Genomic DNA, 13,612 nt, shown 5'->3' with positions numbered 1-13,612 from the left:
ACAGCCCCCCACCACAGCAAGGCCAGCCCCCCACCCTAGGGCCCTGGGCCGCATGCCCCGGGGCCCGGCTCCCGCAGCAGACGGGGCCTGGGCACTCAGAGGTGGCGGCTGGCCCTGGCCGAGGCCCCTGCACTCGAGGAAAGGAGAGCCACGAACGCAGGACAAAGCCACGGCGCTCAGGGGAACATCCAGCTGATGGGCATGGGGGCTACTCAAGTGATGAGAACCTGGAGAGACTGGATCCCTCTAAGGTACGGCACTGCCAGAGCCCCTCCCTGCAGCGTCTGAGCCCCTCACAGCCAGTACCACATGGCTCCCCCGACGCCCCGGGCAGCAGGGCCGGGCCCTCGTCCCCGTCCCATCGCTCCCCCGACGCCCCGGGCAGCAGGGCCGGGCCCTCGTCCCCGTCCCGTCGCTCCCCGGCGCCCGGGCAGCAGGGCGGGCCCTCGTCCCGTCCCGCCGCTCCCCGGCGCCCGGGCAGCAGGGCGGGCCCTCGTCCCGTCCCGCCGCTCCCCGGCGCCCGGGCAGCAGGGCGGGCCTCGTCCCCGTCCCGTCCGCTCCCCGGCGCCCGGGCAGCAGGGCGGGCCCTCGTCCCGTCCGCCGCTCCCCGGCGCCCGGGCAGCAGGGCCGGGCCCTCGTCCCCGTCCCATCGCTCCCCGACGCCCCGGGCAGCAGGGCCGGGCCCTCGTCCCCGTCCGCCGCTCCCCGGCGCCCCAGGCAGCAGGGCGGGCCCTCGTCCCGTCCGTCCGTCGCTCCCCGGCGCCCGGGCAGCAGGGCGGGCCTCGTCCCCGTCCGCCGCTCCCCGGCGCCCGGGCAGCAGGGCGGGCCTCGTCCCGTCCGTCGCTCCCCGGCGCCCGGGCAGCAGGGCGGGCCCTCGTCCCCGTCCGTCCGTCGCTCCCCGACTCCCGGGCAGCAGGGCGGGCCTCGTCCCGTCCGTCGCTCCCCGGCGCCCGGGCAGCAGGGCGGGCCCTCGTCCCGTCCGTCCGTCGCTCCCCGACTCCCGGGCAGCAGGGCGAGCCCTCGTCCCGTCCGTCGCTCCCGGCGCCCGGGCAGCAGGGCGGGCCTCGTCCCCGTCCCGCCGCTCCCCGGCGCCCGGGCAGCAGGGCGGGCCTCGTCCCCGTCCGTCCGTCGCTCCCCGATGCCTGGGCAGCAGGGCGGGCCCTCGTCCCGTCCCGCCGGCTCCCCCAACGCCCGGGCAGCAGGGCGGGCCTCGTCCCCGTCCGCCGCTCCCCGGCGCCCGGGCAGCAGGGCCGGGCCCTCGTCCCCGTCCCGGCCCGTCGCTCCCCCGACGCCCCGGGCAGCAGGGCCGGGCCCTCGTCCCCGTCCCGTCCCTCCCACGACGCCCGGGCAGCAGGGCGGGCCTCGTCCCGTCCCCGTCGCTCCCCGGCGCCCGGGCAGCAGGGCCGGGCCCTCGTCCCCGTCCTGTCCCGTCGCTCCCCCGACGCCCCAGGCAGCAGGGCCGGGCCCTCGTCCCCGTCCCTCTCCCATCGCTCCCCCGACGCCCCAGGCAGCAGGGCCGGGCCCTTGTCCCCGTCCCGTCCCGTCGCTCCCCCGACGCCCCGGGCAGCAGGGCCGAGCCGTCGTCCCCGTCCCGCCGCTCCCCGGCGCCCGGGCAGCAGGGCGGGCCCTCGTCCCGTCCGTCCGTCGCTCCCCGACTCCCGGGCAGCAGGGCGGGCCTCGTCCCGTCCCATCCCGTCGCTCCCCGACTCCCGGGCAGCAGGGCGAGCCCTCGTCCCGTCCGTCGCTCCCCGGCGCCCGGGCAGCAGGGCGGGCCTCGTCCCGTCCCATCCGTCGCTCCCCGGCGCCCGGGCAGCAGGGCGGGCCTCGTCCCGTCCCATCCCGTCGCTCCCCGGCGCCCGGGCAGCAGGGCGGGCCTCGTCCCGTCCCATCCGTCGCTCCCCTGGCGCCCGGGCAGCAGGGCGGGCCTCGTCCCGTCCGTCCGCCGCTCCCCGGCGCCCGGGCAGCAGGGCGGGCCTCGTCCCGTCCCGTCGCTCCCCCGATGCCCTGGGCAGCAGGGCCAGGCCCTCGTCCCCGTCCCATCGCTCCCCCAACGCCCCGGGCAGCAGGGCCGGGCCCTCGTCCCCGTCCCGTCCCGTCGCTCCCCCGACGCCCCGGGCAGCAGGGCCGGGCCCTCGTCCCCGTCCCGTCGCTCCCCCGACGCCCCGGGCAGCAGGGCCGGGCCCTCGTCCCCGTCCCGTCGCTCCCCCGACGCCCCGGGCAGCAGGGCCGGGCCCTCGTCCCCGTCCCGTCCCGTCGCTCCCCCGACGCCCCGGGCCGCAGGGCCGTGCCCTCGTCCCCGTCCCGTCCCGTCGCTCCCCGGCGCCCGGGCAGCAGGGCGGGCCTCGTCCCGTCCGTCCGTCGCTCCCCGGCGCCCCAGGCAGCAGGGCGGGCCCTCGTCCCGTCCGTCCCGCCGCTCCCCGGCGCCCGGGCAGCAGGGCTGAGCCTCGTCCCGTCCGTCCCGTCGCTCCCCGGCGCCCGGGCAGCAGGGCTGGGCCCTCGTCCCGTCCGTCCCATTGCTCCCCGGCGCCCGGGCAGCAGGGCTGAGCCCTCGTCCCCGTCCCGTCCCGTCGCTCCCCCGACGCCCCGGGCAGCAGGGCCGGGCCCTCGTCCCCGTCCCGTCCCTCCCCCGACGCCCCGGGCAGCAGGGCCGGGCCCTCGTCCCCGTCCCGTCCCGTCCCGTTGCTCCCCCGACGCCCCGGGCAGCAGGGCTGAGCCCTCGTCCCCGTCCCGTCGCTCCCCCAACGCCCCGGGCAGCAGGGTGTGGGCGCCCAGGACCATAACCTCCTGGCTTCACTCACAGGCTGCTGACCAGCTCAGTCTGGACCCAGGATGGACAGCTGGTCCAGAGGCTCCACCACTTCACCGGGACCATCACCACACTCTTCTGGGCAGCACCCATGCTCACTGATTGGATCGCCAGTGGTGCAGCCCCACCCACTGTGACAAGTGGGGGATTTTTTCAATGGTTTGCATGAACATAGTGTGTGCCTCAGTTTCCCTGTTCTGTGCATTAACAAAGTGGGGGATGGGGTTTGTTGTTGCAGGGGACCAGGTGTGACCTCGCCTACCAGCCAGGACCCCGGACAATGGCCTGGAGATTGGGTGCCCAGTGGGGGGACAGTGGGCTGAGGAGGGACGTCGGGGCCAGCTAGTGGGAACAAAGGACGGCGGAAGGAGGGCCCAGGTGACCTGGTTGCCTGGGACGGATACAAAGGACGGAGGAGGGGCTGGTGGGGAACATGATGTAGGATGATCGGCTGGAAGGAGGGGGCTGCTGCTGGACTGGGGACAAAAGGCAGCCTGAGCCACCCGGGGTGTGGGACAGGCCCAGATGGATGGTGCTGAGACTGGCCAGGGCCAGAGTCCCTGGGAACGGCCTGGGCTGGGTTCAGACGTTCAAAAGCCTCCTGTTTTATCCTGGCTGAGAGTCACTTAAGGCTGGAGATCGGGGGCGGGGGGGGGCATTATTCCCTCTGGGTGTGGAGGCCCCGGGGGCCCAGAGCAAGGGGACTCCCTGTGGGGGCCCACAGCAGAGCCAGGCATGCTGGAGACTCAGAGAGGTGCAGGCCTGGGAGGTGGAAGAGAGAGCGGACCCCTGAGAAGGGCTGTCGTTCTGAAGGGGGTTCCTCCCAAGGGCCCTACGGAGCCGAGAGCCTGGGCCCTGGGAGGCCGTGACAGCCCGCGCTCAGGGCCAGCAGAGAGGGGGAATCATGGCAGTGGGTGAGCCTGTCCTGGACCTGGCACCAGCTCAGCCCAAGTCGCAGCTTGTCATTCCAGTAAGGTTGCAGGCTCCCTGAATTGCACTGAGATGGGGGGCAGGGAAGGGGGTCAATCACCCGGGCGGGCCGCAGGGCTCCTAGGTGCTCACGGGGTGGTACCGGCAGCGGCGAAGGTAGCCGGGCGGGCATGTGGAATCCCTGGCCAGGTTGGAAAAGCGCAGCCAGCAGCTCGCTGGGCACCAGCCAGTGCAGGCGCAGCAGCACCCAAATGTCAGGCGGACGCGTCCGCATGGACTGGGGCCCATTGACTGTTCTGCCCTGGGGCCCGGAACTGCTGTCGGCCGGCCTGAGGGGGATGCCATATCTGCCCCTCCTGAGGGCTGTTCTAGGGACGGGTGACCGCCAGGGACGGCCATAGCGCTGTGCTGCCTGGCTGGTTTTATCTGGCCCCCAGGGAGAGCACTGAAACCTTTTCTGCCCTGGCCAGCAAAACATCGAGGGCTGTCCCTACTCCCACGCAGCACTTCTGACCCTATGGCTCCATCCTGGATTGGCAGGCTGCTCTATGACCCCCCTTTCTGCAGTCTGACAGCGCCCCTTTACTGTCCCAGGTCTGATGCCCCCACTTTTTGCAAGGACAAGCCCTGCGGTGGCGCTGCTCCGAGGCGTGGCCCCCGGTGACCCCAGCGATGAATCTGGATGAGTTCACATCCAGGAACAGACTTGACCCCTTTGGGATTGATGCAGCCAGCAGGGCTTGGAAGTGCTGGAGGAACTGGGGGGCTGTGCCCTGTAGAGGAAGAGGGAACACCCACATCGGAGTGAGCTGCAGCTCCAGCCCCAAGGTAATGGGTCAATGTTGGGGATGTGGGATGTACCAGACGGGGCAGGACTCCCACTGATCCATCTCCCTGTGCTGCTGGGGCCTCCGCCCTGGCCTGCACTTGGCCCAGGAGCCACAGCAAGCGGGGTGGGTTTGTAGGGAAGCTGGGGCTGGAGCTGGCTTTTCCCAGTTCCTCACGTTGGGAAAAGTTCTGCCGCACCATTTCTCAGTGCAGGGTAACACCCCTCCCCCGCCTTTGCTGCTACAGGAGCCAGACCTTTTCCCTTGCCTGCCACCAGGGCTACTGCTTGGAGCTGGTCTTTGCTGTCCCTCCCCAGCCTCCCCTGAACTCTCTGCTACACCCGCCCGCCCCCGACTCTTCCCCTGACACTGGGCTCCTGCTTCCACACCTCAGTGCCTCCAGCATGGTGCAGCCTCCTCCATCCTCCAGCCCCCACTGCCGTCCAGGGCTCTGGCACCTCAGCCCTGTGCCCAGCGCACCTGCTCCCTGCTGGCATAGGCCCGGCCTGGGGGCTGCTGCTCTCACCTCTGTCCCATAGGGCATGGCAGATGGGCTTGGGTGACTGGCCTGGAAGGCTGGTCTGGGGGAACCAGGGCCCCTTGATGCTGGGGGGAGTTCACCTGTCATGGGTCTGGGCTGGCTCCTCCCCTCAAGTGGGACACAGTGGTATCACCACGGGGGCTCTGAGCCCCATGACCCTGCAAGGACGGGAAAGGGACTTTGCTTCCCCTGTGGCTTAGGGCTGGGCCCGTGGGAGGGGCTGGCAGGCTGGGCGACAGCTGGCTGGGGGATTTACCTAGGGAGGTATTTAATGCTGGGGGTAAATGGAGGAACTGCAGCTAATTCTGGAGCTTTAATCCTCTTGCCCGTGCAGGCGAAGGGACGTGTGTCAGGCACGCAGCCGCGGGCCGGGACCTGGCCCTGAGCCCAGAGGAGCTCCCAGCGCCCTGCACCCTACGGAGGATGTAGACTCTCCCAGACCATGGGTGAAGTACAGAAGGTAAGTGGGGCTGGCTCCCAGCTTGGTCCCTGTGGGGCCACTTCACAGGATGGGGGTGTTCAGTGTGACTATCCCAGCACTGGGACCTGGGAACCCCAAACCCTCCCCCCTGAGATGGCAGAGCCGGGGCCTGGCACTTCCAAGAGCGGAACCTGTCAGTGTGTGTGGGGTGGGGGGCACTGGAAGGCTGCACCAATTTACTCTCTCCAGAGCGAAGCAGCAGCTGGAGGGCAGGGCCTAGGCAAAAGGGGGCAGAGCCTGGCTCACAGTCAGCAAGGGGGGCAGTGCTGGGATCAGCAAAGTGGTGGGAGGCCAGGAACTGGGATCGCCCTGGGGGGCCAGGATGGAGTCAAAATGCACCATGGGGCCAGAGGCTGAGAGCTGGGATGGGGCCAGGTGGCTGGGGGCCTGAATCAGGTTGGGAATGGGGCCTGGCTTGAAATGCAGATGAACCAAGGGGTGGGGGCAGCAGCAGCAGCCCTTGGCCTGGTCCCATGAGGTTCTGGGGCCAGCCCCAATTCTCTCCACAATGCCCTACAAGCCTCCTTTCCTCCGTTACTGCCACGCTTCTGTGCCAGCTATGGCCTGGCTCCAGAGCTTCCCTCTTAGCACAACACGGCTGCTGTGCTACTCATGAGCCCCTCTCACGCGCTGCCCTGTCTGCCTGAGGGCAGCTTGAGAAAGGTGCATTACAGCTGAACAGTAAGGGACAGTACCTCTCCCCCTTGCAGTTCTGCATTCCCACCACGTCCAGGATTGACAGTGGGGCACTGTCTCTGAAGTGCAGTATCACTCGGTTAAGTGTCCAGGTCGCGGACTGGTTTTCTAATTACGTGACCTGAATGTGTAACAACTTGGTCACCTGCCTGTCAGTTAGTGTCACCGACTGGCTGTAGTAGGTTTGGAATCTGCACCCACCATCTGTAGAGTTTGCTCCATTGATGGCGCTTTCCAAGGAACAAACTGTAGATGTTGATGGTTTCTGTTGAACTCTCCCCAGTCGGTCTGGATCACCCGTGATCTGGGCAATTAATTATTTTCCTTTACAAGAGCTGGAGTTGTCAGTTTTTTTTCCTCCATCAAGTTTGCCAAGAATGTGGTCTCCAGGTGCACTGCTAGACCCGGCAGTTCTCTCAGTAATGTCTGTTGTAAAGCTGCCCATAAGCTCTTTAGCTTTTTGATCCAGTTGGGCTGCTCTCTTCACATCTGGCCATGCTGGAGATTGTTCCAACCTGTCGCTCTGAGTTGCCTTCCCATCAGGAGCTGTGTGGGCCTGTCTCCTGGAGCTGCTATTGGTGTTGATCTGTATCTCGGAAGAGCAAGGAATGGATCTTCCTCCTGCAGGATTTTCTTGGCTGCCTGTCCAGCTCTCTCAGCCTCTCCATTTGCTTGGGAGTAATGTGGGCTGCTAGTAATAAGATCAAAGTCATATTTCCTACAGAATGACTCAAATTCTGCTGCCGTGAGACGGGGTCCGTCGTCCGTCACTAGTTGTTCTGGAATACGGAAATGAGCAAAAGTGCACTTCAGTTTCTCAATAACACTGCAACATGTTATGGCTTTCAAATACATTATTTCCATATACCTGGAAAAACTGTCCATGACAATAAGATAATGCTGTCCTTTGGCATAAATCTGCAGCTAGTCTCTTCCAAGATCTGTCTGGCAGGGGTGTTGTGTTGGTCTGTTAGTTCTGCAGTGTTCACATGCCAGTGTTCTATCTTTATGTCCTTGCTGATGCCCGGCGCCCACACTAACTGGATGGCCCATTCATGGTGTTTAGTTAGTTCTTGATGTCCTTCCTAGGTGAGGTTTAGGATTTCTCCTCTCATTTCACAGGAATTACAATGCAGTTGCTTTTATTCATGAGTCTATTTGACTCGCTTTAACTGTCCATGTACCACAAAGTAGTGTTTTGTCGTTTCCTTGGTGTCCTTTAGATACTTGGGCCAGTTGGCCCTAATGGAATGTAGAACTGCCTAAGGTTGCTTTTTTGTAGCAGGTGTAGCCTCTTTTCTGATGCTGGTCTATATGTGCGCACAGCATCCACATATGCCTTTACAGGATCTGTGAGCTCGGGTAGTTGAGTGCAATGCTGGCTCTGTCACAGAGCGTCTGCTACTAACCGATTTTTCCCAGGAACATATTCAGCAATTGGGTTACATGGTATTAACCTTAGCAAGAGACGCTGGCATCTCAGCAGTGCTTGATCCAGGTGTTTTCCATTGATGAGGGTGAGACAGAGTTCACTCACCACTGCGGCGCCTCCTGCTGGCTATCCTGGGGATTAGCTCTGCTAGCCGGTGCATGCTCTTCTGGTGGTATCTCATGGCTGTCACTTCTGCTTCAGGACCCACATCACTCCCAGGAGCGTGGCATCCTCTTCATGACACAGCCCTCTGGCTATGTCACGCTCTGTTCTCCCTCCATCTGGGGGAACTGCAGTCTGCCGAAGTCGAGCCAGTTCCCTCAGTGGCTACTGCAGCCAACTGTCTGGCCACTTCCTCAGTGGCAATCCGCAGGGGGGGCTGGGGCGGGGTGGGGTGGGCCCACCTACTACTCGAGTCTCAGCCCAGGGACCCTCTAGATGGCAGCCACGTGCTGCGTCCCCTCCAACCTCTCAGTACCTTTCCCTGGGCCATTTCCCCACTGCCCCCAGCACCTCTTTGCCCTTCCCTCAGGGCATCAGCCTGCAAATTCCCGCAGCCAACCCAGAGCCACCTTTAGCTCCCCCACCCCCTCACTGCTAGTAGAACTGCTCTGTCCAGGGTGCTGGTGCTGGCGCTCCTTCCTCTGCTAGGAGCCTGGCCTGACCTTCCCTCCTCAAGCTCAGGTAGCTACCCAAGCTGCTCTGACCTGCAGCTCTTCTTATAAGGGCCTGCCAGGCCCTGATTGGCTGCTCCTTACAGCCCCTCTCAAATTGGCTGCCTCCGTAGGGCTCTATTAACCCCTTATGGGCCAGTGTGGGGCAGTCGCCCCATCACAGAGGGTTACAAGTGGTTTATGGTCTGTTATCAGTGTAAGTGAATCCAATCCACACAGATCTCTGTACAGTTCTCACATGCCCCTAAGCTTGCCAGGCACTCCTTTTCAATCTGTGCAGATCATTTTTCCACGTCTGTGACTGTGCAAGAGCAAAATGCAGCTGGCTTCTACTCAGAGCCACGTTGTTGCAACAATTCACCACCTAGTCCAGAGCTGCTTGTGTCTCCACTGACCCCCATTGTGGGTTTATTCACATAGAACTTGAGAGGTTGAGCTACTGGGGTCATTTCTTTTACCTTTTTTAAGACAATTTCTTGATTTGACCCCATAGTCAGGACTTCAATAGTTTATTCAGTGGTTTTGTCACTGCAGAAAGGTACCAGCCAAGGTAATTCACCATCACCAGTAGGCGTCTCAATTCTGGTACATTCAATTCTCAAACTACTTTTCTTTCTCAGGTCTAGGACTGATTCCATCCTTGTTTATTGTCGCAGTTTGGGATAGGCAGAAAACAAACTTCTCCTTGTTTAGCTTTAGTCCAGACCAAATGATTAGCCTTGGGACCTTGTTGAGAGTTTTGGTGTGTTCTTCCTCATATATCAGAATATTGTCCATGCAAATGACAACTCCATTTGTGTTTGTTAACAGCTCTGCCATCTTTCATAGAATCATAGATTATTAGGGTTGGAAGGGACCTCAAGAGATCATCTAGTCCAACCCCCTGCTTAAAGTAGGACCAATCCCCAAATACCTAAATGGCCCCCTCAAGGATTGAACTCTCAACCCTGGGTTTAGCAGGCCAATGCTCAACCACTGAGCTATCCCTCCCCCTGTCTTTGGAAAATTTCAGGCACACTGGTAATCCCAAAGGTAATCTTTTAAAGTAAAGTCTACCAAAGGGTGTGATAAATGTAGTCAGTTTAACACTTTCTTTGGCTACCAGAATTTGCCAGAGTCTTTTTGAGGCATCCAGCTTGGAGAATCCTATACTTCCTTTCACTTTGGGGAGGAAGTCAGACAGTGCTGGGAGGACATATTTTTTCTCTTACAATGGCTTCACTGAGTCTTAAGATCCACACAGATTCATATTTTCCTATTTTTCTTTATAGCCGATCCCATTGGGGCACACCGTGCTGTCGGCTCGGATATTTTTCTCGGTTATGCCAATCCATTTAATTCTGTTTAACTCAGCTTCCACTCTATAAAGTAAGTGGATAGGAATCTTGCAAGAGGTATGTATGCTCTATGGTGCAGCGTTGTGTTTTAGGATTATCTGTACTGGATCTCCTTTCGAAAGTCCAATATCATGAAATATTCCATCGAGTTCTTCCACCTTCCTCACTAGGCCCATCATGGCTGCCATGCTGTGGCTGAGGAGGCTGTTGGTCTGTGGTCCTTTCATCACATACACGCTGAGTGCTCAACTTGTGTCTTTGAAAACTATTTCTGTGGTGAACTGGCCCACGCAGCTCAGAGTACCTCCAGGGCTAGTTAGAGTGGGTTGGGTGACTTCAGCTCTGGGAGGGGTTGAAGGTGATTGTAAATCACGTCTGAGATGGCTGATGTCAGCTCTTCAGTCAGTTTTCAAGTCCAATTGTAATGCCATAAATATTCAGTTTCACTCTCCAGGCAGGTTCTGAGATCTATCACATGTGATAGATCCCAGAAACGATGGCTCTCGGTTGTCGGTTGTATCAGTCAACTCCCTGACTGCACCCCCAGCACATCTTCTGAATCAGCTCAAACCCACCCGCCAGGGATTCTGCAGGGATGCAGCCCTGGCCACTCAGAGTCCCTTTGTCCTTGCAGGGGCTGCTCGCTGTCATCCAAAAACTCAAGGGCTCCGTGGAGCAGGAACTGCGGATCGTCCTGCTGGGGCTGGACAATGCCGGAAAAACCACACTGCTGAAGTGCCTGGCATCGGAGGAGGTCAGCACCATCACCCCCACGCAGGTAGGTGCAGAACCCCGGACCTATTGCATAGTGGGTGAGGTGGGCTCTCCTCCCCTGACTGGAATTACAGCCCGGTTTGCTTCCCTGTGCAGGGGTTCAACATAAAAAGTGTGCACTCACATGGCTTCAGGCTGAACGTCTGGGACATCGGCGGGCAGCGTGCCATCCGCCCCTACTGGAAGAAGTACCTGGGCAACACAGACATGCTGGTGAGCATGAGGCCCAACCCCCAGGTGGGCAGGGACGACCCAAGGGGCCCCATTCACAAGGCAGTGTTGGAAGTTGGACCAGCTGGGGTCTAATACTGGGGTTCCACAGCAGGAGCCTTTGTCCCACCTGCAAAGGGAGAACTGGTGGGTGCCCACCCAGGGGTGCCTGGGGGGCAGGGTGCCTATAAAGGTGAGACCTGCAGGGTGCCATGGGGAGCAAGAAGTGAATGGGTGACTTTCCCTTTTGTTCCGGTGGCAGATTTACGTCATTGACAGCGCTGACAAGAAACGCTTTGAGGAGACCGGGCAGGTACGATGCGGCCTCCCTGAAAATACACTGACTTGTGGGCCGATTGCTCTTGACATTACGTGTGCTGGGACAGGTCTCAGATGTGCGTGCTTCTGGGGGTCTTCGGGACTAAGTCTTGGCTGTGCTGCTGGAGCAGCTACTTTGCCCAGTATAACCGTATCTACTGGCCATTTAAGACTTTTCAGGGGAGGGGGGGATATCTATGGGATGCAGAGTGCAGAGAGAACCAGGGTTGTTAACTGCTCAATTTTGAGAGTAAGCTGGGCTGGAACCCCAGCCCCTGCTGAACCTCCCCTGTCCCCCGCGGAGGGATTGGTGAGAAATGTAGTTCCCCAGCAGCTGGTTGTATCCTGAGCTGAAGGAAGGCACAGCAGGCAGCAAAGGGGTTCATGGTGAGGAATGTTTCCTCCCCAGCTCGTGAGCCCCATGACGCTGATGGGACCTGAGGCCCAGAGCAGAACACACCTGAGGTCACAGAGTCCAGGGCGGAGCCAGGAGATGAACCCACGTCCCAGGCCATAGTCAGAGGCTGGGGTCAAGGCTACCCACCGGTTACACATGCTGGGCTTTCCCTTTGGAAGGGGACTGATGCCAGGAAGGGTTGTGCCTCAGGGAGGGTGAAACTCCCTGCCCTTTGTGGTTTGTGCTCTGACCCCCTGCTGGACTGGCAGTATCCCGGGGATCCTTGCAGAGAAGTGTCAGCTCAGTGACACTTGGTGAGGGATGGCCTCACAACCCATCATCCAGATCCCACTCGCGTGACAAGGCAGGTGCAAGTTCCTGGAATGAGGCCCTGGCAGCGGAGCCCTGCAGCTGTCTGCGCTCAGGGCCTACTGCTCGCTCTGTCTCTCGTCAGGAGCTGGCGGAGCTGATCGAGGACGAGAGTCTCACCGGTGTCCCTTTGCTGGTGTTTGCTAACAAGCAGGATCTAGCAAGTGCAGCACCAGCTGCAGAGATCGCAGAGGGACTGAACCTACCTACGTACCGGGACCGCCAATGGCAAATCCAGGCCTGCTCAGCCCTGTCTGGGGAAGGAGTCCAGGTATGGGGGTGAGGCCCAGAGGGGCAGAGGTTGGGGAGGTCAGTGAAGAAGCCCAGGGGCCAGTGATCTGGCAAAGAGACCCCCACAAGGAATCAAGCCAGGGGACGCTGGGAGGGGCCAGTGCTCATACCGGTTGTCGCAGAGTGTGGGGGAGTCCGGCTCTGCACCCCTCTTCCTGGGACTCACAGTGACTCTCAGCCAGCCAGTAAAACAGAAGGTTTATTGGACAACAGGAACGCAGGATACAGCAGAGACCCCTCAATCTGGTCTTTCTGGGGGTGCAGGGAGCTTAGTTCCCAGCTTGGGATTCCCTGCACTGCACTGCACTGCACCCCCCAGCCCCAAACCGAAACTGACCCAACCCTCTCCACTCGGCTCTCTGCCTTTATCTAGCTTCCCGGGCAAAGGTGTTGACCTCCCCTCCCTCCTGCCTAGCTCAGGTTACAGGCTCAGGTATTGTCCATCACCTAAAGTCCTCCCTGGCTCTCCCATCCCCCATGCAGACAGTCCCTACTCCATCACACCGGTCTCTTGCTTTTAATAGGATGGGATGAACTGGATTTGCAGCCAGATCACAAGCCGGAAGAAGTGACTGAATCGAGCTGCAGTTCACACAGCCACGCTCACCAGCTCCCAGAGATTCCCAGAAGTAGACCGGGGCCCTCCCTGGACCCCCAGCCCCAGGCTGCTGAGCTCAAAGGGCCTTTCCCGGCCAAGCTCTCATTGCTCATCAGCTTCTCTGGAATTCCTCACCCTCCTGGGTTTCATTTGGTCTCTGGTGTATCTGCAGTTCCTGAATTGTGGAGGGAGGGCAGCAGCAAGGGCTCCAGTGGAGCCAGGGCACTGGCAAGCCTCTAGACCAGTGCTTTTCAAAGTTCGGGTCGCGACCCAGCACTGGGTTGCTCTGGTCAGCTAGTGCCGACCTGTTCCGACACCGCACTGCGCCCAGGAAGTGGCCAGCAGCAGGTCCGACTTCTAGGCAGGGGGGCCACGGAGCTCCGCGCCCTGCCCCCACCCTGGGCAGCAGCTCTGTATTCCCATTGGCCAGTTCCCAGCCAATGGGAGCTGGGGTGGGCAGTGCCTGCACATGACAGCCATGCGGAACTGCTTGCGCGCCTCCGCCTAGGAGCCGGACCTGCTGCTGGCTGCTTCAGCACAGCACAGTATGCGGTGCCAGGACAGGTGGGAAGCCTGCCTCTGCACCCCTGCTGTGCCGCTGACTGGAAGCAAGTCCGTGCCCCAACCCTATGCTCCAATCCCCTGCCCAGCCCTGAGCCCTCCCAACCCAGAACCCTCTCCTGCACCCCAAACCCCCCAGCCCAGAGCCCTGACCCCCTCCTGGACCCCAACCCCCTGCCCCAGCCCTGATCCCCCCAAACCCAGAGCCCCTCCTGCACCCCAAACGCCTCATCCCTGGCCCCAACCCAAAGACCTGACTGCTTCCTGCACCCCAACCCTTGGCTCCAGCCCTGAGCCCCTCCCACATCCTAAATCCCTCATCCCCAGTTCCGTTGGGTCACGGGCATCAACAATTTTCTTCAACTGGGTC

At 61.5% G+C, this 13,612-nt stretch overlaps 2 protein-coding genes across 5 annotated transcripts; one reads left to right on the top strand and one right to left on the bottom strand.

The window, feature by feature from the left end:
* The first annotated feature begins 97 nt into the window (after window positions 1-97).
* Window positions 98-13,372, top strand: LOC120371002 (ADP-ribosylation factor-like protein 3). Of its 4 annotated transcripts, none has more exons than XM_039486434.1 (9): window positions 98-251; window positions 3,045-3,184; window positions 4,331-4,564; window positions 5,439-5,564; window positions 10,359-10,502; window positions 10,595-10,711; window positions 10,971-11,021; window positions 11,878-12,063; window positions 12,608-13,372. In XM_039486434.1, exons 4-9 carry the CDS (start codon window positions 5,547-5,549, stop codon window positions 12,653-12,655), a joined length of 564 nt encoding a protein of 187 aa, XP_039342368.1. In that variant the 5' UTR covers window positions 98-251; window positions 3,045-3,184; window positions 4,331-4,564; window positions 5,439-5,546; the 3' UTR covers window positions 12,656-13,372. The 4 variants fall into 4 exon arrangements, with proteins under 4 accessions (XP_039342368.1, XP_039342366.1, XP_039342367.1 ...); XM_039486432.1 differs by lacking the exon at window positions 3,045-3,184 and adding an exon at window positions 2,801-2,965; XM_039486433.1 differs by lacking the exon at window positions 3,045-3,184 and adding an exon at window positions 2,801-2,980.
* LOC120370195 (collagen alpha-1(I) chain-like) lies at window positions 247-2,778 on the bottom strand. Its single transcript, XM_039484523.1, has one exon. The coding sequence runs from the start codon at window positions 2,776-2,778 to the stop codon at window positions 247-249; it is 2,532 nt and encodes an 843-aa protein (XP_039340457.1).
* Window positions 13,373-13,612: the final 240 nt, after the last annotated feature.

The sequence above is a fragment of the Mauremys reevesii genome, linkage group 8 (assembly GCF_016161935.1).
Source record: "Mauremys reevesii isolate NIE-2019 linkage group 8, ASM1616193v1, whole genome shotgun sequence".
Classification (NCBI taxonomy): domain Eukaryota; kingdom Metazoa; phylum Chordata; order Testudines; family Geoemydidae; genus Mauremys; species Mauremys reevesii.
This window is presented reverse-complemented; position numbering and strand designations above follow the sequence as displayed.

Bases quoted from the DNA above. Each gene is read 5' to 3' on its own strand.
- LOC120370195 (XM_039484523.1), bottom strand. From the start codon at position 2,778: ATGGTCCTGGGCGCCCACACCCTGCTGCCCGGGGCGTTGGGGGAGCGA.
- LOC120371002 (XM_039486434.1), top strand. The intron at 10,503-10,594 runs GTAGGTGCAGAA...TTCCCTGTGCAG, and splicing joins GCACCATCACCCCCACGCAG to GGGTTCAACATAAAAAGTGT. The intron at 12,064-12,607 runs GTATGGGGGTGA...TGCTTTTAATAG, and splicing joins TGTCTGGGGAAGGAGTCCAG to GATGGGATGAACTGGATTTG.